The following is a 24682-nucleotide window of genomic DNA, read 5'->3' on the forward strand; positions in this document are numbered from 1 at the left end:
GGACCTCCAAAACTCATTCCGATCTCGCTCCTAAGTCCCAAATCACCTACCAAAGCTAACCGAACCATTGGAACTCACATCCGAGCCCTCTAACACATAAGTCAACATCCGATTAACTTTTCCAACTTAACCTTCCTCAAAAGAGACTAAGTGTCTCAAACCTTACCAACTCCTTTCCGAACCCTAACCAATCAACCCGATCACATATAGAACCATAATACAAAGCAATAAGAAGCAGAAATGGGGAAACAGAGCAGTAACTCATGAGACGATTGGCCGGGTCGTGACATCCTCCCCAATATAAACAAGCGTTCGTCCTCGAACTAGTCAAGAAACATACTTGAAGCCTTAAACAGGTGAGGATATCTGCTCATCTCCCACTCGGTCTCCTAGGTAGTCTCCTCCACGGGCCGCCCTCTCCACTGCATTTTCACTGAAGCTATATCCTTTGATCTCAACTTTCGAACCTGACGCTCCAAAATAGCTGTTGGCTCCACATCATAAGTCAAATCACCATCCAACTGAACCGTGCTAAAATCCATAACATGAGACGGATCCCCAATATACTTCCTAAGCATAGAAATATGAAATACCAGATGCACACTCGACAAGCTGGGTGGCAAAGCAAGCTCATAAGCCACCTCCCCAATCCTCCGAAGCACCTCAAAAGGCCCAATGAACCGAGGACTCAATTTGCCTTTCTTCCCAAATCTCATAACACCCTTAATGGGCGAAACCTTCAATAGAACCTTCTCGCCAACCATGTAGGACACATCTCGAACCTTCCTGTTAGCATAACTCTTTTGCCTCGACTGCGTTGTATGAAGCCTCTCATGAATCTCCTTCACCTTTTCTAAAGCATCCTACACCAAGTCTATCCCCAATAGCCTAGTCTCACCCGGCTCAAACCAACCAACTGGAGATCTTCACCGCCTCTCGTACAAAGCCTCATATGGAGCCATCTGAATACTCGACTGATAGCTGTTGTTATAAGCAAACTCTACAAGCGGTAGAAACTGATCCCATGACCTTCCGAAATCAATGACACAAGCACGCAACATGTCCTCCAATATCTGAATACTGCGCTCAGACTGCTCGTCCATCTGAGGGTGAAAAGCTGTTCTTAACTCAACCTGAGTACCCAACTCTCGCTGCACAGACCTCCAAAACTGTAAAGTAAACTGAGTGCCCCTATCTGAAACGATGGAAACTGGGACACCATGCAAACAAACAATCTCCCGGATAATGATCTCTACCAACCGCTCTAAAGAATAGGTAGTACACACAGGAATGAAGTGCGCGGACTTGGTCAACCGATCCACAATCACCCAAATAGCATCGAACTTTTTCAAAGTCTGTAGAAGTCCTACTACAAAGTCCATAGTGATCCTTTCCCACTTCCACTCTGGAATATCCTTCCGCTGAAGCAAGACACCCGGTCTCTGATGCTCATATTTCACCTGCTGACAATTGAGACACCGAGCTACAAATCCCACAATGTTTTCTTCATTCTCCTCCACCAATAGTGCTGCCTCAAATACTGATACATCTTCGCGGCACCCGAATGAATGGAATACTGCGAGCTATGAGCCTCCTCTAGAATCAACTTCCGAAGTTCATCCACATTGGGCACACATATCCGGCCTGCATTCTCAACACCCCATCGTCATCAATGGTCACGTCTCTGGCATCATCGTGCTAAACTCTGTCCTTAAGGACAAGCAAATATGGGTCATCATATTGGCGCTCTCTGATGCGATCATATAAGGAAGACCGAGAAACCACACAAGCCAATACCCGATTGGGCTCCGAAATATCTAACCTCACGAACCGATTGGACAAGTCCTGAACATCAACTGTAAGAGGTCTCTCCCCAACTGGAATATATGCCAAACTCCCCATACTCACCGCTTTTCGGCTCAAAGCATCGGCCACCACATTGGCCTTCCCCGGATGGTACAATATAGTGATATCATAATCCTTTAGCAACTCTAACCTTCTCCGCTGCCTCAAATTAAGATCCTTCTGCTTGAACAAGTGCTGGAGGCTACAATAATCAGTAAACACCTCACAAGACACATCGTACAAGTAATGTCTCCAAATCTTCAATGCGTGAACTATGGCAGCCAACTCCAAATCATGAACGTAGTAGTTCTTCTCATGGGGCTTCTGACGAGAAGCATAAGCAATAACTCTACCCTCCTGCATCAATACACAACCAATACCAACTCTCGAAGCATCACAATACACGATATATGAACCTGAAGCTGATGGCAGAACTAACACTAGAGCTATGATCAAAACTGTCTTGAGCTTCTGAAAGCTCTCCTCACACTCGTCTGACCATACAAATGAAGCACCCTTCTGAGCCAACTTGGTCAAGAGCGATGCGATAGATGAGAATCCCTAAACAAACCAGCGATAATAACCCGCCAAACCAAGAAAGCTGCGAATCTCTGTGGCTGATGACGGTCTGGGCCAACTCTAAACCGCCTCTATCTTCTTCGGATCAACTTGAATACCCTCGCTGGACACCACGTTTCCCAAGAAAGCCACTGAACTGAGCCAAAACTCACACTTGGAGAATTTTGCATAAAGCTTCTCCTCTCTCAGTCTCTGCAACACAACTCTTAAATGTTCTATGTGCTCCTCCTGACTATGCGAATATACCAGAATATCATCAATGAAGACTATGACAAACGAGTCAAGATAAGGACGGAACACACTGTTCATCAAATGCATGAACGCTGCTGGGGCATTGGTCAGCCCAAAAGACATTACCAAGAACTCATAAAGACCATATCGAGTTCTGAAAGATGTTTTAAGAATATCTGAGTCCCTGATCTTCAACTGGTGATAACCTGACCGGAGATCAATCTTAGAGAACACCCTCGCTCCCTGAAGCTGGTCGAATAAATCATCAATGCGAGGTAAAGTATACTTGTTCTTAATTGTTACCTTGTTTAATTGCCTATAATCAATGCACATCCTCATAGTGCCATCCTTCTTCTTTACAAATAGAACCGGCACACCCCAATGTGACACACTAGGCCAAATGAACCCTTTATCAAGGAGTTCCTGAAGTTGCTCCTTTAATTCCTTCAACTCTGCTGGTGCCATATGATATAGCGGAATAGAAATGGGCTGAGTGCCCGGCACCAGGTCAATACCAAAATCAATATCCCTGTATGGTGGCATGCCTGGAAGGTCTGCAGGAAACACATCGGGAAAATCCCTCACAAATGGAACAAAATCAATACTAGGAGTCTCAGCACCGACATCCCTCACAAAGGCTAGATACGAAAGACAACCTTTCCTAACCATACGCTGGGCTTTCAAGAATGAGATCACTCTACTGGGAGCATAATCAGTCATACCTCGTCACTCAATCTGTGGCACACCCGGTATAGCCAATGTGACTGTCATAGCATGACAATCCAAAATAGCACGACACGGAGATAGCCAATCCATGCCTAAAATGACATCGAAATCCACCATACACAATAATAAATGATCCACACGGGTCTCCAGACCCCCAATAGTCACCACACACGACCGGTACACACGGTCTACAACAGTATTGCCCACCGGGGTAGATACATGAACAAGTGAAGCAAGAAACTCACGGGGTGTACCCAAATAAGGAGCAAACTATGATGACACATAAGAAAAGGTAGAACCGGGATCAAATAATATAGAGGCATCTCTGTGGTAGACTGAAACAATACCTGTAATAACAACATCTGAAGCAATAGCATCGAGTCTGCTTGGAAGTGCATAGAAACGGCCCTGACCGCCACCTGATCGACCTCCCTCTCTGGGGCGACCCCTAGCTGACTGACCTCCACCCAAGCTGGCTGAGCGGGTGGTGATGAAGTAACTGGCGCTGAAGCCGATAACTGACCCCTCTGCTGAGGTGAACTCGCAGGACGACGAGGGCACTGCCTCCACATATGACCCATCTCACCAAACTCATAACAACTCCCAGGTGCTGGAGAAGGGGACTGAAGGGAACCCCTCGCACCGGAGTGACTAGCAGATGCACCTGGCATAGAAGAGCCCTTAACTGATAGAGCACAGGACGAACTCTGAGCTGTAAGGGCACTAAGTGATGACTGGACCTTATGAGAACTGTGAAAACCATGACCCGATGACACCCCACAATAACCTGGGCGAGCTGGCTGAGCATGCCTGAATGGACGACCTCTGCCGTGCTAAAGCTAACCTCTCGAAGGAGTACCACTGTAACTACCAGATCCTCAAGGCCTCTTGGACTCCCTCTTCTTGCGCTCCTGGCGACGAATAGACTCAATCTCCCGAGCAATGTCTACAACCTCCTCAAAGGTAGCACTAATCACCCTCTCCCTGGTCATGAGAATACGAAGCTGATAAGTGAGGCCATCAACAAACCTCCTAATACTCTCTTTATCTGTCGGAACCAACCAAATAACATGATGAGCTAACTCGGAGAACCTCATCTCATACTGCATCATAGTCATCTCTCCCTGATGCAGCCACTCAAACTCCCTACGCAGCTCCTTTCTGCGGGACTGCGGCACATACTTCTCCAAAAAGAGAATGGAGAACTGCTGCCAGGTAAGGGGTGCTACACCAACAGGCTTACGCCTCTCAAAAACCTCCCACTAAGTGAAGGTAGCTCCAGAAAATTGATAAGCAGTGAAAGCGACCTCGCTGGTCTCCAGAATACCCACTGTACGAAGCATCCTCTGACACTTATCCAAGAAGCCCTGGGCATCCTCGCCCTCTGCACCACTGAAGGTCGGAGGCTGAAGTCTACCAAACCTCTCCAACCTACGCTGCTCGTCCTCTGGCATGGCAGGAACTACATAGTCCTGAACATCTATAACTGGCTGGGCTGGATGTTCCCCCGGTGTCTGAAGTCCCTGCATGACCTGCTCAGGTGTGCGAGTGGCGGGAGTCTGATTGCCTCCCCCGGCCTGAGAAGTAGCTGTGCCTGTAGTGACTGAAACCATCTAAGCTAGGCTAGTGCAAACTGATAAGATCTGAGCCAAGGCCTCATGAAGACCCGGAATCACAATGGGCACAACTGGTGCCTGAGTTGGTGCTGCTGGAGCGTCCATAACTGGGACCCGATCCTAAACTGGGGCAGCTGGTGGATCTACAGGTGCTGCCCTAGCTGCTCTGCCCCTACCACGACCACGACCGCATCCTCAACCTCTGGTGGCCACAACTGGTGGTACTGGTGATCGTCCATACTGATCGGTAGCACGTGTCCTCACCATCTGTAAGAGAATAGAATAACAGAAGTTTAGTACTTGGATCAACAAATTCGCACGACAAGAATTTCAAGAATATGAAATTTTTCCTAAAGTTTCTGCAGCCTCTCGAGGATAAATACAAACGTCTCCGTACCGATCCACGAGACTCTACTAAACCTGCTCATGACTCGTGAGACCTATGTAACCTAGGCTCTGATACCAACTTGTTACGACCCTAAACCCAGACCCGGTCGTGATGGCGCCTCTCGTGAAGACAAGGCCAGCCGACACTTCCCATTTCCAATTATTAATAGTTAAGCCATAAGAAATAAATCTAAAGCATGATAAGATAATCCAAAGTTAACAGATAATAGCATAATTTGTGGAATACAACCCAACACATCCCGATACCGGGGTGTCACTAGTCATGCGCATCTAAACAATCTTGAATACTCCAAATCAAACTATAAAGTTTAATACAAAAACTAAGAACATGAAGGAATAAGATAGGGAAGAGCTCCGGGCTGTGAATGCCGACAACTATCTAGAGACTCCTCGGATCCGCCTGAGCTGGAAATGATCAGTACTCGAGAGCGGGACCAGATATGCCTGAATCTGCACCCAGGGTGCAGGGAGTAAAGTGAGCACTCCAACTCAATGAGTAATAATCATAAATAAAGACTGAAAGCAGGAAATCACGTAAGGCACAAGGCATGCTATAATGAAGCAGTAAAACCCTTAAAAACAGTAAACTAGTGAAAGATAGGTAAAAATCCTTTAACTCAAATTTAACTTCATGAAAAGCCTTTTTCAACAATTAAGCAGATAATTGACAGGCAATTAAGAAAAATAAACACATAAAGGATCGTCCCTCGGGCACAATATCAATAAATCTGCCCCTCGAGCAACATCTCAGAACATACCAGCCCCTCGAGCTCAATCTCACATCACAATGGGTACCCGCGTTCACTGGGGGTGTGCAGACTCCTAGAGGGGCCCCTTACGACCCAAGCACAATATCAAGCCATCTTGTGGGATCATCACTAGGCTCTCGGCTTCATATCAATCAAGCCACCTCGTGGCGTACATACCTCAGGCCCTCGACCTCATAATCAATATCAAATGTTTCCTCACAACATAGGCCCTCGGCCTTGCTCAGTCAAAATCCTCACAAGCCACTCGGGCAATAGTAAGACATGATTCTCAGCCCAAAATATCATTTAAAAGATCATTTAAGTGTTAAAACAGAGTAAACATGGCTGAGTACGAAAACAGTGAAATATAACATGACTGAGTTCAAGTATAAAGTCAAAACATTGAGGAAATATCGATAAAAGTCCTCTAAGGGTTCAAATAGTTGGCATTCAGCCCAAATACTGATGATAGCAAATAGATTTCAGTCAAATACGCGGTAAAATAGTCATTCAGGACAGACTAAGTCACAATCCCCAACAGTGCATGACCTCACGCTCGTCATCTAGCGTGTGTGTCACATTAATATAGCACAACGATGTGCAAATTCGGGGTTTCATACTCTCAAAACATCATTTAAAATCATTACTCACCTCAATCCGGTCAAATCTCTAGCCCGCGACACCTTTGCCCCTCGAATCGGCCTCCACTCGCGTCGAATTTATCCAAAAATCAGAATCCCGGCATCAAAATATGCTAAGGGAACGAAGCCCAAGCGAAAATAATCAATATACAACACAAATCCCGAAATTACCAAAACCCGACCCCCGGGCCCACATCTCAAAATTCAATAATTTTTACATCAATAGATTCCTTATCTCCCCATGAGTTCATACATATCAAAAGTACCAAAATCCGATCAAAATAGGTCGCTCAAATCCTCAAGCAAAGGTCTAAGTTTCCAAGCCCTAGCTTCCCCAATTTTAACCTTAGATTTCATTAGTTATAGCTCTAATCCGTGAAATAATAGCATAGGAACGAGTTTTAGGTCCAAATTCCTTACCTCAATGAAGTTCCCCTGAAATCCCTCTTCAAAATCGTCAAAAAAGCTCCCAAGCCGAATTAGAAATGGTGAAAATAGCTCAAAATCGCGAAGGACACAATTTATACTTTTTGCCCAGGAATTTTCGCATCTGCGACCCTATTTACCGCTTCTGCGGTGCCGCATTTGCGGTTCTTCATCCGCTTCTGCGGAAATCACTTAACTCCCCATTGTCCATATCTGCGGTCCCATACTCGCATCTGTGACTTCGCAGATGCGGTCCTCCTAATTGCTTCTGCGTTCCCTGCTCTTCAAGCCCCTTTTCGCTTCTACGACCTTTTTCCCGAATATGCGGCGTCGCACCTGCAGTCCCCAATCCGCAGGTGTGGAATACCAGAAGTAGCACAATCTGCAGCTGCAACAATTCTTCAAACTCCCCGTCGACCATCAGAAATCGCCCCGAGGCCCTCGGGACCTCAACCAAAAGTACCAACGTATCCCAAAACCTTATTCAAACTTGTACCAATCTTTAAAACACCTCAAAAAACATCAAATCAACTAAAGCACACCGGATTCAAGTCTAAGTTCCCAAAATCTTCCGAATTCCACTTTTGATCAAAAACCCAACCAAACCACGTTCGAATGACCTGAAATTATGCGCACACACATCCCAATTGCCACAACGGAACTATTACAACTCTCGAAATTCCATTCCGACCCCTATATCAAAATCTCACCTACCAATCAGAAATCGCCAAAAATTCACTTTCGCCAATTCAAGCCTAAATCTACTCCGGACCTCCAAAACTCATTCCGATCTCGCTCCTAAGTCCCAAATCACCTCCCGAAGCTAACTAAACCATCAGAACTCACATCCGAGCCCTCTAACACATAAGTCAATATCCAGTTGACTTTTCCAACTTAACCTTCCTCAAAAGAGACTAAGTGTCTCAAACCTTACCAATTCCTTTCTGCACCCTAACCAATCAACCCTATCATATAGAACCATTATACAAAGCAATAAGAAGCAGAAATGGGGAAAACAGAGTGGTAACTCATGAGACGACTAGCTGGGTCGTCACAGTTATATGACTACAACCATATTAGTGAATGGACTTATATGGTTGCTATAGGCCGATATGTATGAAATTAATATAAACGGCTATTATATAAAAGGTTGATATTACTAAGAATCACAACGATATAATTAGCATAGGTTATATGACTACAACCATATTAGTGAATGGACTTATATTATTGCTATAGGCCGATATGTATGAAATTAATATAAACGACTATTATATAAACGATCGATATTACTAAGAATCACAACGATATAATTACCATAGGTTATATGACTATAACCATATTAGTGAATGGACTTATATGGTTGCTATAGGCCGATATGTTTGAAATTAATATAAACGACTATTATATAAACTGTTGATATTACTAAGAATCACAACGATATAATTACCATAGGTTATATGATTATAATCATATTAGTGAATGGACTTATATGGTAGCTATAGGCCGATATGCATGAAATTAATATAAACGGCTATTATATAAAAGATCGATATTACTAAGAATCACAACGATATAATTATTATATATTATATGACTACAACCATATTAGTGAATGGACTTATATGGTTTTTATATGCCGATATATATGAAATTAATATAAATGGCTATTATAAACGGTCGATATTACTAAGAATCACAACGATATAATTAGCATAGGTTATATGACTACAACCATATTAGTGAATGGACTTATATGGTTGCTCTAGGCCGATATGTATGAAATTAATATAAACGACTATTATATAAACGGTCGATATTACTAAGAATCACAACGATATAATTAGCATAGGTTATATGACTACAACCATATTAGTGAATGGACTTATATGGTTGCTATAAGCCGATATGTATGAAATTAATATAAACGGCTATTATATAAACGGACGATATTACTAAGAATCACAACGATATAATTAGCATAGGTTATATGACTACAACCATATTAGTGAATGGACTTATATGGTTTCTATATGCCGATATATATGAAATTAATATAAATGGCTATTATAAACGGTCGATATTACTAAGAATCACAACGATATAATTAGCATAGGTTATATGCCTACAACCATATTAGTGAATGGACTTATATGGTTGCTCTAGGCTGATATGTATGAAATTAATATAAACGACTATTATATAAATGGTCGATATTACTAAGAATCACAACGATATAATTAGCATAGGTTATATGACTACAACCATATTAGTGAATGGACTTATATGGCTGCTATAGGCCGATATGTATGAAATTAATATAAACGGCTATTATATAAACGGTCGATATTACTAAGAATCACAACGATATAATTAACTTAGGTTATATGACTATAACAATATTAGTGAATGGACTTATATGGTTGCTATAGGCCAATATGTATGAAATTAATATAAACGGCTAGTATATAAACGATCGATATTACTAAGAATCACAACGATATAATTAGCATAGGTTATATGACTCCAACCGTATTAGTGAATGGACTTATATGGTTGCTATAGGCCGATATGTATGAATTTAATATAAACGACTATTATATAACGGTCGATATTACTAAGAATTACAACGATATAATTGCGATAGGTTATATGACTTCAACCATATTAGTCAATGGACTTATATGGTTGCTATAGGCCGATATGTATGAAATTAATATAAACGGCTATTATATAAACGACCAATATTACTAAGAATCACAACGATATAATTAACATAAGTTATATGACTACAACCATATTAGTGAATGGACTTATATGGTGGCTATAGGCCGATATGTATGAAATTAATATAAACGGTCGATATTACTTAGAATCACAACAGTATAATTAACATAGGTTATATGACTACAACCATATTAGTTAATGGACTTATATGGTTACTGTAGGCCGATATGTATGAAATTAATATAAACGACTATTATATAAACGGTTGATATTACTAAGAATCACAATGATATAATTAGCATAGGTTATATGACTACAACCATATTAGTGAATGGACTTATATGGTTGCTATAAGCCGATATGTATGAAATTAATATAAACGACTATTATATAAACGAACGATATTACTAAGAATCACAACGATATAATTAGCATAGGTTATATGACTACAACCATATTAGTGAATGGACTTATATGGTTGCTATAGGCCGATATGTATGAAAATAATATAAACGGCTATTATATAAACGGACGATATTACTAAGAACCACAGCGATACAATTAGCATATGTTATATGACTACAACCATACTAGTGAATTGACTTATATGGTTGCTATACGCCGATATGTATGAAATTAATATTAACGGCTATTATATAAACGGTCGATATTACTAAGAATCACAACGTTATAATTAGCATAGGTTATATGACTACAACCATATTAGTGAATGGACTTATATGGTTGCTATAGGCCGATATGTATGAAATTATTATAAACGGCTATTATATAAATGATCGATATTACTAAGAATCACAACGTTATAATTATCATAGATTATATGACTACAACCATATTAGTGAATGGACTTATATAGTTGCTATAGGCCGATATGTATGAAATTAATATAAACGGCTATTATATAAACGATTGATATTACTAAGAATCACAACGGTATAATTAGAATAGGTTATATGACTACAACCATATTAGTGAATGGACTTATATTGTTGCTATAGGCCGATATGTATGAAATTAATATAAACGACTATTATATAAACGGTCGATATTACTAAGAATCACAACGATATAATTAGCATAGGTTATATGACTACAACCATATTAGTCAATAGACTTATATGGTAGCTATAGGCCGATACGAATGACCTTAATATAAACAGCTATTTGACATCTACCTCATCAACGGACTATTTGACAACCACCTCATCAACGGGCTATTATAAGTTTGTATATCGTATAAAAAATAATATTATGTATAGATACTTGACTTTTGATCTTCCCATCGTATAAATTGTATTTTAAATAAAATACGTAATAGTATAGGTATACGTATACGAAGGCTTTTGATCTTCCCATCCGTATGAATTTTATTTAAAAAATAAAATAAATACGTAATAGTATAGGTATACATACGAGGTTTGTTGATCTTCCCATGAGAGAATGATGATTTATGGGATCAATGTTTTGAGATAATCAATATTTATTAACTATTTTTGGAGGGGAAAATGGCCACTAAGCCAAATGTGAAATGAAGGGCTTTACTGGTATTTCACTAGTGCAGTCATTGTTGGGCCACGCTGAGTTTGGCTGAATAGCAGCTCTCTTAAACAAAAGGTTACTTTAGTGAATGCATAATTTTTTTTAGGAATTCATATTTTCTTAATGAGTGTGCCAAAGGTAAAATGGTCAATTATTATGGACCGAAGGGAATGCCATTATATATTATCGATTTTAACTTTACGTCGTCGGACGTTAAGAACATTGACTTACATCTGGATAGCTAAGAAGCTGGCCATGTCTTTCATCTAATAACAACCAAATTAATAGCCTATGGTCCTTGCTATAGCTGGCTGCTCATTTCCTCATAAGACAGAGATATAGCTTTGAATGTATAACAAGATCAGAATTCTTCCTCTTAATCAGAGGTAGTTGATAAGTTAGATGAAAAGGTACTCAGAATCGCCAAAATGCATTCCCCAGGTTTAAAGAGGTTGTAATTTCGTGTAGATTTCCACGCAAAATTTTAAAGAAAAGTATATTAATTAAGAAGAAAAAAAAGGGGCAAAATGTACTAAAACTATGAAATAAGGTGGTGGTAAAGGAGTTGATTCCAAGCATCAGGGACCCCAGGTAGACACCAGTGCAAGCAATCCATTTTATAGCTATATATGGATTGGTGACCGTCTGCTCTATATTGTGACAATCTCGTTATATTGATCAAACGAACATATAACTTTGACATGGTTTTCAGAACATTCTCTAGTTCTATTTCTCCTGGAAACAAACTTCCTGGACTTTGCAATGGTCTTGTTTTTCCTTCACATCTGAGTATAATCAATAAAATATATTTTAATTTCAAGATATTACTTACCATATATACCTTAAAGAAAAGAACAAACTAGTTAAAAGGAAGAATGAAATTTACTTCTCATGGTCAGGAGAAACTCCTTGAAAAAAGACACTTGTTTTTGTGGAGTTGAGATTAGAGTCTGCCCATTTTGCCCATGTATTTATTGCTTTTTTGTAAAGTTCTAATCTGTTCATATCTTTGTACGTAGTATTCCCATCTTGAATGCTATTCCAACTGCAACAAATCTTGAATTAATTATTAATAATTAGTAGGGAATAAACATATACTATATATAAAGAATGTTGAAAATATTGTTCTATCCAATGTATCTCACGTTTGTTTATTAATCCCTGTGCGATTCCACCAGTGCCATGTATTAAACACCAACACATCCATTTCTTTCCAGACATTTTCCGAACTGATAGAATCAATCTTCAGTACTCTTGAGCCTTTTTCCGTGATAATGTCAACAATGAGAGGATTCCCAAGAAATAATAACCAAATATTGTAATCCTACAATTTCACCAATATCCCATCAACTCGTATGTTTATAATCATGTCTTAGTGAAGAAAAATAGAAAGAAAATAACAAAAGAAAGACATCTGATAAAACCTTTCTTTTTCTCTTTTTCTCAACTTTGACCACAAAAATAAAACAAAATCAAGATGTTTGCTAGAAATGTTGTGTATAAAAGTGAATAAACCATGTAAATGATGAATTTAACTTATATGAAACTAATATTCAACTTGTATTGTTTTTCAGGTTACTAATCTCATTTTTATGAACTTACCTTCAATTATCTATTAAACGATTTGATAAAGTAAAAATGATTTTATAATGTTAGTTTATAAAAACTAAACTAAAAAAAGGGCTTACTGGGAGGCTGAATGTATAATGCCTTCCAATTTTATCCATGATATACTTGGCTTGTGGTTGTGATGCATGAATCATACACGCAAGAGAATGCCATTGATTTTGACCCAGTGAATCTCCAACAAACATGATACGCTTTCCTTTGTATTTTAACAAGAATTCAGTTCCATTAAATCTACAAGGAAAAAAATAATCAAATATTAATTCAAGAATAAGATGGCCGGGTAGACTTAAAATTGTATGAAAGGAAGTTGTCTCAGAAAAATTATATATTTAGTAGATGGGAATATGTTTAGATCTGTTAGAAAACTTCTGATATTACTACTATTATTTATGTATATATTTGACTTATGTTTTACTTTTAATTTAATTATCTTGTATGATGATGATACGAGTTAAGCTTAAATGAAGAAGTAAAGATATAGCCGACCCTATCTCGCTGGGGACTAAGGCGTTGTAATAATTCAAGAATATCGATCAAACTCTTTTAATGCTTAATCAAAGGATAAACAAACTTATACCTCGGCAAATTACATCCATAGGGCTGCCATCTATATTTTAAATATTCTTCATCAGGGCGTCCATTCTTTTGGCAGTCCCATGATTCCTCAATAAAGGGACAAGTTGATGAATTATAGAGTGGATATGAATCATCAAAAATCCAACTTCCTTTGTAAATATCGCATCCGTTTGTTCCTAATAAGCTTACATCTTTATTGAAGATCTTGTTTTTCGAATTCAAGAAAAGGGAAAGTGAAAAGATGGTTACAAAAGTTGATACAATGGCAATGGCAGATACAGAGTAACAAACGGCCATCAGAGAACTTCGAGTTCTCTTCTGTATGTGTGCAATATATAGGTGAAGATGAAATGCATTAAATGAACTTTTGAATTGGTATGCATGCACGTGTTTGTTCTTATAATACGACATAAGTGATGATAAATAGTAATCCTTAATTTCTCCTATCGGCTAAACATTTTTGATTTCCTTAGTTCCAATATATTGATTTCTGTTTTATCTATTCAATGGATATTGATGACTTGATTAGAAAACTTTCTTGTGTCATTAGTTACTTTCCCTATCTTCATTCAACCTAGTTCATGCATATTGCATATATTGCGACAAGAAATTTGATTAGCAGTTTTGGGTTTACGGCATTCCTAGTTTGCAAGGTATCAAAATAGTACTTAGAGCCCGTTTGGATTGGCTTAAAAAAAGTAGCTTTTAAGCACGGTGCTTAAAAGCACTTTTTAAGTCCTGGAACTTGTTTTATAAATAAGCAGTTATGTGTTTGGATAAAAGTGTTTAAGCTGAAAAAAAGTTGTTGAAGTATTTGGTAAATAAGTGCCGGTAAGCACACTTTTTTCTGTTAAAATGACTGAAATATCCTTAAAGTTGTAGTATGTTATTTTTGGAGAATTTCCTTCAAAAAAAATGGAAAAAAATATTTGTGTTTAGATGAGTTTTCATTTGAAGTTACTATATTTAGTGCTATATATTTGTTTCAACTTTTTCAAATATTTTGTATTTTAGTATTTGTACAAGACAAACGATTATGACATTGTTTGTTTGACAATATAAAAGAAACGCTCAAAACATAAATAATTTCAAGAAAATAATTATTAGTAAATATACTATCAAATCAGGAGGAGTAAAATAAAAATACGGTTATGATTATTTACGTGAGAAGAAATCATAAAAATAAAATCAGAGCACAAAAATTAAAAAATAGGGATAGGCAATAAAAGATGTGCCATAGAAATGGCATTAGAAATGGTTGACAAAAATGGGAACAATGGAGAGAGAAGAAGGAAAAGAACGTTTGGGCTTTTGGCTTTGAAGGGTTTTGGAAAAATAAAAGATTATTAGGGATAAAGGAGTAAATTAAATGGTCAAACCCAACCAGCTTTTAAGCTATAAAAAATAAGTTGGGATTCCCTAACTTGTTGCTTTTAGCTTGTTTAGGCTTAAAACCACTTGGCTTAAAAGTTGTTTTTAAAGTTACCAAACACTCCAACCACCTAAAAAGTGCTTTTAAGCTGGTTTGGCCAGCTTTTAAGCCAATCCAAACACCCTCTTAATTTCTCGTGTTTTATTGAGAATCTTTATAACTAGACCTATTTTATATTTATCTTCACTAATATAGTTACTACTCAAATACTTAATATTGTACTCCCTCTGTACCAATACGTATACTAATAAGTTTCTCTTTTTAGTCCGTTCCACGAACAATTACATATATATTTTAATATTTAGGAATAATTTAAATTTAAAATTCTCATTTTACCCTTAATGAAATGATTTTATAGCACACAATTATCTATAACTTATTTTAGACCATAAATTTCAAAAAAAATTCTTTCTCTTTTAAATTCTTTTCCAAGTTAAACAAGAACACACAAAATGGGATGGATGGATGATAGTCACGTACAAAGCTTTAGATATGTATTTGAATTATTCATAATGCTAACTTAAATATCTGTTACTATGTAATAGGTTGATCTGATCGGCTCACCCCTACTACTTATGATAGGGAGAAGTGGGTATATCAGTTCCAGATTTGAGGCGGTCTCATTTGTTTTTAAAAAATTAAGACGTCTGAATCTGAATACATATCTGAATATGAAAATGTGTATTAAGATTAAGATACCTAAATCTAAATGCACATCTGAATATTAAGATGTGTGTTAAGATCTAAATAGTAGATGATAAAGAATGTTTGTCTTTTTAATATCTGAATATATAAAATTTATCTTTATTTAAAAATTAATAAATATAAAATTCAAATAAATACAAATTAATCTGTGGTGGTTCTAGATAGTAGCTAGTGGTGATTGATAGCGATAGCGGTTATGATTGATGACCGTGGTGGTGGATGGTAATAGTTAATAATATTGGGTGGTTGTGGTTGTAGTTAAGAAGGTAATGGTGAGTAGTTGTAGTTTATGATGTGGGTAGTGCCGATTATGGTTATTGATGGTGATTGGGTGTAACGACCCGACCAGTCGTTTCGTAAATTATAGCCCCATTTCCCCCATTTCTGCTTCTTTATGTGTTCTTCAGCTGTATTCATCGTATCGTGTTGGTTGGTTCAGGTTCGGAGTGGTTTCGGTGTGGAATGAGACACTTAGTCTCCTATTTAGAAGTTGAACTTGAGAAAAGTCAACCGGATGTTGACTTATGTATAAACGATCTCAGATGTGAATTCTGATGGTTCGGTTTGCTTATTTAGGTGATTTTGGACTTAGGAGCGTGTTCGGAATGTAATTTGGATGTACGTAGTAGAATTTGGCTTGAATTAGCGAAATTGGAAATTTGACGTTTTTCGGTCGGCAGTGAAAATCTTAATATCGGGGTCGGAATGGAATTTCGGAAGTTGGAGTAGGTTTGTAGTGTGCAAAATGTCAGGTCATTAGGAGGTGATTTGATACGTTTCGGCGTCGTTTGTGAAATTTGAGAGTTTATAAGTTCTTAGGCTTGAATCCGAGGGTAATTTGGTATTTTGGTGTTGTTTTGAGTGATTCAAAGGCTCGACTAAGTTTGAATGATGTTATGAGATGTGTTGGTATGTTTGGTTGAGGTCCCGAAGGTCTCGAGTGAGTTTCGTGTGGTTATCAGAGTATGTTTGGCTTTAAAGAGACTACTGTTGTTGTTGTATTTTCTTCTGCTGGTTTCCTTATACGCGATCGCAAGAGTGGGGCTGCGATCGCGTAGGTTTGTTGAGAGAAGCTGTGAAATTGTTCTATGTGATCGCCAGTTGGGGCCTGTGATCGTGAAGGTCTGTTGAGTTTAGCTATCGCGAGCACGTGGCTGAGGTCGCGTTCGCGTAGAAAGATTTGGAGCGTGGTGAGGTGAAGGAATTGCTCTACACGATCGCGTAGAGCTAGGCGCGTTCGTGTTGTTTTGTGAGTTTGTTATCCGCGATCACGTGTGTGTATCTGCGATCGCGTAAGGTACGTTTAGGGGCAGTCCATTTTTGTGCTTCGCGATCGCGATTAAGGAAATAACATGGCAGAATGTTTAAAGTTTAAACCGAGGGTTTGGGTTCATAATTCCTAAATTCAATAGCGAGCTCGGGAGAAGGCGAGTTTTGAGGGGATTTTCAAAGAGGTGATTGGGGTAAGTGTTCTTCACTTGATTTTGGTTAAAATCCATGATTGTATCTTGATTTTCATCATCTAAATTGGGAATTGGGGTGTAAAATTTGGGAAAAATGGAAGAAAATTTGGAGAGATAATTTTGGGGATTTGAATGGCCATTTGATGTCGGATTTTGATGAATTTGATATGAGTAGACTCGTAAGTGAATGGGCTTTCTAGTTTTGTAAATTTTATCGGATTCTGAGACGTGGGCCCTAGGGCCGGATTTGAGCCAAATTCGGGATTTTTAGCTTAATTTTGATAATTTTCATGTGGAATTCATTCCTTTAGCATATATTGATGACAATATACTGATTTTGGTTAGATTCGGAGCATTTGGAGGCCGAGTCGAGAGGCAAGAGCATTGCGGGTTAGAGTTTTATTCGATTTGAGGTAAGTAACGATTGTAAATCTAGTCCTGAGGGTATGAAACCCCGGATTTCGTATCATTTTACTATATTGAGGTGACGCAAATGGTAGGTGACAGACGTGTGGGCGTGCACCGGTGGAGATTGTGACTTGGTCCGTTCCGTAGCAACTGTAGAGTTGCGTATTTTGTTAAAAACTATATGATATCTGATGATAGGCTATAATTACGTATTTTAGTCGCTTATTACACTCTAATTTACTGCACTTTAATTGAGTTTGAGCTTTAATCGCTAGTGTTCTGCACTAATTGTGTGTTTTATGCCTTATAGGAGGGATTCCGAACTATATAGATGTTATGGAATGAATTCAAGTGATTTGGAGCTTTGAAGTCTGAGTAAAAGCCCAAGAAATTAAGTCAGGATCATGTTCGGGGATCAACGGATGATAAATAAGAGCGAACGAAGAATCGAATAGGCATATTACGCACTGTCTAGTAAAATGCACATAACTTTTCGCTAAGAACTTTATTTGGGTCCACAATATATGGTTGGAAAGTTAACTCAAAGGGCTACAACTTTTATGTTTTATGTTTTTCCAAATTCCCAACAAAATAGGGTGAAAAGTGCGGGTCAAGTGTGCGGCCGCGCTCAGGCTGCACTCGTTAGGCAGAATCAAAGTGGATATGCGCGGTCTGAGCGCGGTCCAAGTGCGGTCGCGCACGTCCTGTCCGGAAAATGTATCCTTTTTCGCGTAGGAGAAGGTGTAATTGTTTGGGTCCAACCCTACTTGGTATATATACATGGAAAAATGGTATTTTGAAGACCTTTGACATACTTTTGACATAATTTAGACCTAAGGAGGCTAAGGAGACCGAGGATTCGACCTAAGGAGACAAGAACACATTAGGAGCAAGGCAGAAAATTCTTCTACAAGTTTCTCACTTCCTTCTTCCTATTTCCATTATTGGTTATGACTTTTAGTATTGTATTTAATTTTGCATACTATAATGAATAGCTAATTTGTTATCTAGGGTTTTGATGGAACCTTTTGTGGGATAAATTCTTGTTATATTTTTATATAATTGAGCCGTAGTATTTTCTCTATTTATTCAATTATATTATTCTTGTGGTTGATTGAAGAGCCCTCAATTAGCTTTGCCTATTTAGTATGTATTACTCGGGAGAGAGTGCATATTTAAGTAGTTGTTGAACAACATTACTCCCGACGTATGTGAGGAATCAATAACCAAGGGTTTAAAGGTGGGATTAGGGATAACGAAACCTTGGGTGCGATCTAAGTGAGCTGTAATTAAAGCCAGCTAGCGTAACTCGGGAGAGTATGTCTAGTAAATTATCGTAATTACTCGGGACAGAATTACAACACGTAGAGCGCTCATGATCGGTAGAGAATACTTAGGCAAAATTATAGAAGACATAGCGGGAAGATTCTGACAATTGGGAAAATCATAACTCTAGACCTCCTTAATCTTTTCTCCAACCTGTAGTATCTTTAGTGTTATTTTATTATTTTAATTTGTTAGTTAGTTAGATAAACACAAGAATTTTAATATCTATAAGCTAGGAATTGTTCAAGCTTGTATTCTTGGTGATAGTGAATAATTATAGCTAAGTCTTAGTTCTTTGTGGGATTCGACTCCGGACTTGTAAACCGGATTATATTTGCAACGACCGCTTTGTCCTTTTTATAAGGCATAGTTGGGCGTGATCAAGTTTTGGCGCCGTTGCCGGAGAACTAATGGTGTAGCTGTAGGTGTACATATTTCTAGGTTGCAAGTTTGAACTATTATTTTTGTTTTTGTGTATTTGATTATTTATTTATTTATAATTTTTTTATTTTTGATCTGAGAGACATGGCATCTTGGAATTATGAGAGTTTTGATGTTGGTAATTCTACTTTTGATCCTCGTTATGCATATTGTGGAGGAAACCACACAGGGAAAAATTATCAAAATATTTTCGAGAGCAAGTTATGTGCACCAACATAATCTTATGTGTGGAATGTGTGTGATATGTGTGGTGGTCAAGATGGTCACTTTCATGGTTGTGTTTATATTTCTTATCTTCCCCCAACCCCTTACTTTGATGGTTCTTCTTTTTCTTGTGAAGTTAATAGGAACAAAGAACCCGTATGAGGACCTGAAAGAGATCAAGGATATGCTAAAGTACCTTATGGAACAATATGATAAGATACAACTGCGGGTACAAAGTCAAGGGGCAACTATTCACAACTTGGAGGCTTAAGAGAATAAATTAATTGAACCTTGTAAAGTGCAACAAGTTGACATTGTGGATAATAGCCAATATGAGTATGAATTGGCTGCAGAAATTGCCATTATACTGGAGAATTTAAAAAAATACGAGGATGAGCTAGAGGAGAAGGCCAGAATAGAACACCAACAATCAATCGAACTAGATTTTGAGGATGCCGATGTCGTAGAAGAGATACTAGAGTCAACCAAGGATATTGAGGATACATATTTAGTTGACTCTAGTGTCCTTAGTGTTAAGGATGTTGACAATCCCAATGTTTGTGTAGTTGAGCGCATTGGTCCACACTTCAAGAATTTTTCCACATTGTGTATGGATGATGATATGAAAATAGAGTCGTCCGAGCCACTTGAGGAGTCAAGGAGTAAGGAACAAGATGCCTACATTCTGGAATTCTTCATGCCAGAAAGTCAGGAATACACATCTCATCCAAAGGCCAAGAAATGCAGAATACTTCATTATTTATTGGGCCAGTCAGATTCATTCTACCACCCTAGGAGCATGATCATAGAGCAGAATCAAAACTTGTGTTCCAATTCATAAGTTCAAAGTGGAGGCAGAAAGTGATTCACTTCCTACCGCGACGTTAAATCAAGCGCTTGTAGGGAGGCAGCCCAACTTTATTGTTTACTTTTTTTATTATTATTTTTTAATTATATTATTTTTGTAGTGTCGATTTTTGATTTTTTAGGATCATGGAAAGCAAAGCTATTGGAAGGATGCAACAACAAACCAGATGGTTGGAACAAAGAGGTACCTGCACGAAGGACCAGACCTGAGAGAAGTCTGAGTACCTCATGAGATGCTAGTGCTTCGGCCTTTGGCCTACCAGGGAGTTTCTTTTACCCTCTTGTATGTATGGGTGTGCATTGGGGACAATGCACAATTTTAAGTGTGGGGTGAGGAGACTATCTGGGTAATTTTCTATGCTATTTATTTATGTTAGTTTAATTGAATATTTTTTTAAATAGAAAGTATTGGACTTTTCCCGACGATGGATCTATTAGAAAATTTTCTTGAGGTATTTAAGTCTAAATGAAAAAAAGATTTTTTTGTTAGGTAGTGTAGCAATTTCCCTTTGGTTTTTCTTCGTGCCGCAGTTCTTTTCCAAGGGTTTTATTTGAACCGGGTGTAGTTAGTCTCTTTTTAGGAATATGAGCCATTATGTTGTGTTTTGAAATGAAGCAATATCTCTTGACTTTGTTATTCCTTGAGAATAGTGAGTACTTTAGTTGTGACTGATCGAGGCAAACCCTGCACTACTATTGAGTAGTGAGAGAGGTCGAAGCAGCTTTTACCCGATGAGGTCGGGATCGATTTCCACAGGGAGCTAGATATTGGAGTTAAATGAGAATTCTTCTACAAGTTTCTAACTTCCTTCTTCCTATTTCCATTATTGGTTATGACTTTTAGTATTGTATTTAATTTTGCATACTATTATAAATAGCTAATTTTTTATCTAGGATTTTGATGGAACCTTTTGTGGGATAATTCTTGTTATGTTTTTATATAATTGAGCTGTAGTATTTTCTCTATTTGTCCAACTATATTATTCTTGTGGTTGATTGAAGGGCCCTCAATTAGCTTTGCCTATTTAATATGTATTACTCGGGAGAGAGTGCATATTTAGGTAGTTGTTGAACAACATCACTCCTGACGTATGTGAGTAATCAATAACCAAGGGTTTAAAAGTGGGATTAGGGATAACGAAACCTTGGGTGCGATCTAAGTGAGTTGTAATTAAAGCCAGCTAGTGTAACTCAGGAGAGTATGTCTAGTAAATTATCGTAATTACTCGGGAGAGAATTACAATACGCAGAGCGCTCATGAACGGTAAAGAATACTTAGGCGAAATTATAGAAAACATAGCAGGAAGGATTCCGACAATTGGGGAAATCATAACTCTAGACCTCCTTAATCTTTTCTCCAACCTGTAGTATCTTTAGTGTTAATTTATTATTTTAATTTGTTAGTTAGTTAGTTAAACACAAGAATCTTATTATCTATAAGTTAGGAATTGTTCAAGCTTGTAATCTTGGTGATAGTGAACAACTGTAGCTAAGCTTTAATTCTCTGTGGGATTCGACTCCAGACTTGTAAATCGAATTATATTTGCAACGACTGCTTTGTCCTTTTTATAAGGCATAGTTGGGAGTGATCAATATCTATGTATTTAGAAAGAATCCTTATAACTTGGGCTGAATGCCATGTTTGGGCCTCGTGCCAATACTGTTTGGACCCTCAGGGGCATTTTCTTACTATCTTCTCACTATTTTGATTTGAAATCCATACCGAGTCACGATTTCTCATGTTTACTGCATAATTCAGTTATATTACTCAATTTTGATGCACATAAATATTGTTTTGGGCTGAGATTCCCTAATTTTACTTAACTGCTCGGGTGGCTTGTGTGGTTTATGACTGAGTAAGGCTGAGGGCCTGATTTGTGAGGATATTATATGGGATCGGGCTGCATGCCGCATCATGTTTATTATAGGCCGAGGGCCTGAGAGATTGATGCCATGATTTAGCTTGTTATAGCGCTTGGGTTGAAGGAGCCCCTCCGGAGTCTGTACATACCCCCAGTGAGCGCATGTACCTACTGAGTGCGAGCGCCGAGTACCGAGTGTCGAGTGCTGAGTGATGAGCGACTGGGAGGCATGAGTAATTGTGAGCTTGCCTGAGGGGCTGTTTATGAGTGATATTTTGCCCGAGAGGCAGTTTATGACTTGATTATCTTCACTCTATTTTGCACTGAGCCTTTACTGAAACTGTTGAAAATATCTATAAATGATTTTCATCGAAACTGAATTTTTACGAGATGATTTGACTCAAAAATTGATTTGTAGGCATATTATTTCACTAAGATTTCATACTATGATCCTTATGTATTTTATTGCTCGTCACTGCTACTCAGCCTTTATTTATGGTTGTTACTTACTTAGTTGGCGTACTCACATTATTCCCTACACCTTGTGTGCAGATCTAGGTGTTATTGGATGTTTGAGCGAGTGTTGATTCTTCCACCACGGATCTTTGGAGTTAGCAAGGTAGCTGCATGGCGATTGCAGCCTTGCTCTTCTCCCTCCTATCTTCCTATAGCTATTTTATTAGATTTTCCAGATTGTATTGGTCTTGGCATATTCAGACTTGTATCGTAGATGTCGGGCTTTTATTTTTGCATTTTTTCTTTGTTTTGGATTTCTTACGAAAGATTTTTATGATAAAACAATTTGAAAATATATTTCTAAAATGAAATATTGTGTGTTTTGGGTAATGAGTCGGCTAGCCTAGTAGTACGATAGACGCCATCATGACTGGGTAGTTTGGGTCGTGACAAGTTGGTATCAGAGCCTAGGTTACATAGGTGTCACGAGTCATGAGCGGGTTTAGTAGAGTCTTGCGGATCGGTATGGAGATGTCTATACTTATTTTCGAGAGGCTGCGGAACTTTTAGGAAAATTCCATGTTCTTGAATTCTTATCGTGCGAATCCATTGATTCTGGTGACTAAACTTCTATTGTTTCATTCTCTCACAGATGGTGAGGACTCGCACTACCGGATAGGATGACAAGCCAGCAGTACCACCAGTTAGGCCCGCGAGGGGTCGAGGCTGTGGCAGGGGTAGGGGTGCAGCCTGCGAAGCAATCGGGGTAGTACCTGTAGACCCTCCCGTTGTTCCAGATCAAGTCCCAACCCCAGATGCTCCAGCGAGACCAGCTCAGACACCCCTTGTACCTGTTGTGATTCCTGGCCTTTAGGAGGCCCAAGCTCAGATTCTATCAGTGTGGACTGACCTAGCTTAGGCGGTATCAGTTACTACGGCTGCAACTACTTCTCAGGCTGGGAGAGACACTTAGACACCTGCGTTTGGTACATTGGTTTAGGCGGGATTGATTCAGGTTGTACCGACTACTTCACAGATCGAGGAAGGGACCCAAACTTCCGCCGCCCCCACTCCAGAGTAGCTAGTTCACATTGGTCAGGTTCCAGGTGTCATGGCGACACAGCCTATGGTCCTAGTTCAGCGGGTGGTGAGGATCTCTCACTGAGTAGAGGACAGGTGGGTCTAGGAGAGAGAGGATAGATTAGGTCAGGAGAGAGAGTATAGGTAAGTGAGGAGACCTCATAGACTGGAGAGACCCACTGGTCCTTATTTTGGAGGAAGAGTACGGTATGGTAGAGGTTTTGTAGGTCAGCCAGCTCAGTTTGCGTCTCAGGCTTCACATAGTGTTTCAGGTGTTTAGGGGTCTTAGAGTACCCGTACCGTATAGTTCCTACTGCCACATTAGCCGCGAGGTTATTTTGAGTATGGTGACATACGCCATGTGGTGAGGCATTGCCCTAGGCTAGGGAGGGGTGCACCTTTATAGACTTCTTAGCCACAGCGCGCTCCGCAGAGTTCTCCGGCTATGATCACAACACCATTTGCTACCCCACATGCTCAGCCAGCTAGAGGTGGAGGTCGGGGAGGTAGAGGTCGTCCTAGGGGGGAGGCCAGGCCAGATATTATGCCCTTCCTGCCCGTGCCAAGGCTGTCACCTCCGATTCTATCATCATAAGTATTGTCCTGGTCTGTGATAGAGATGCATCGGTTTTATTCGATCCAGGCTCCACCTATTCTTATGTGTCTTCTTATTTTACTCTGCGTTTGGGTGTATCTCGGGATTCTTTGAGTTTTCATGTTTATGT

At 38.9% G+C, this 24682-nt stretch overlaps 1 protein-coding gene across 1 annotated transcript; it reads right to left on the reverse strand.

Moving 5' to 3' along the window:
- Nucleotides 1-12046: 12046 nt before the first annotated feature.
- Nucleotides 12047-14010, reverse strand: LOC104248367 (protein trichome birefringence-like 43). Its single transcript, XM_009804618.2, has 5 exons — nucleotides 13715-14010; nucleotides 13197-13368; nucleotides 12654-12832; nucleotides 12395-12553; nucleotides 12047-12293 (listed from the first exon to the last, which is right to left on the reverse strand). The coding sequence occupies exons 1-5, from the start codon at nucleotides 14008-14010 to the stop codon at nucleotides 12047-12049; spliced, it is 1053 nt and encodes a 350-aa protein (XP_009802920.1).
- Nucleotides 14011-24682: the final 10672 nt, after the last annotated feature.

Source organism: Nicotiana sylvestris, chromosome 7 (assembly GCF_000393655.2).
Source record: "Nicotiana sylvestris chromosome 7, ASM39365v2, whole genome shotgun sequence".
In the NCBI taxonomy this organism is placed as follows: domain Eukaryota; kingdom Viridiplantae; phylum Streptophyta; class Magnoliopsida; order Solanales; family Solanaceae; genus Nicotiana; species Nicotiana sylvestris.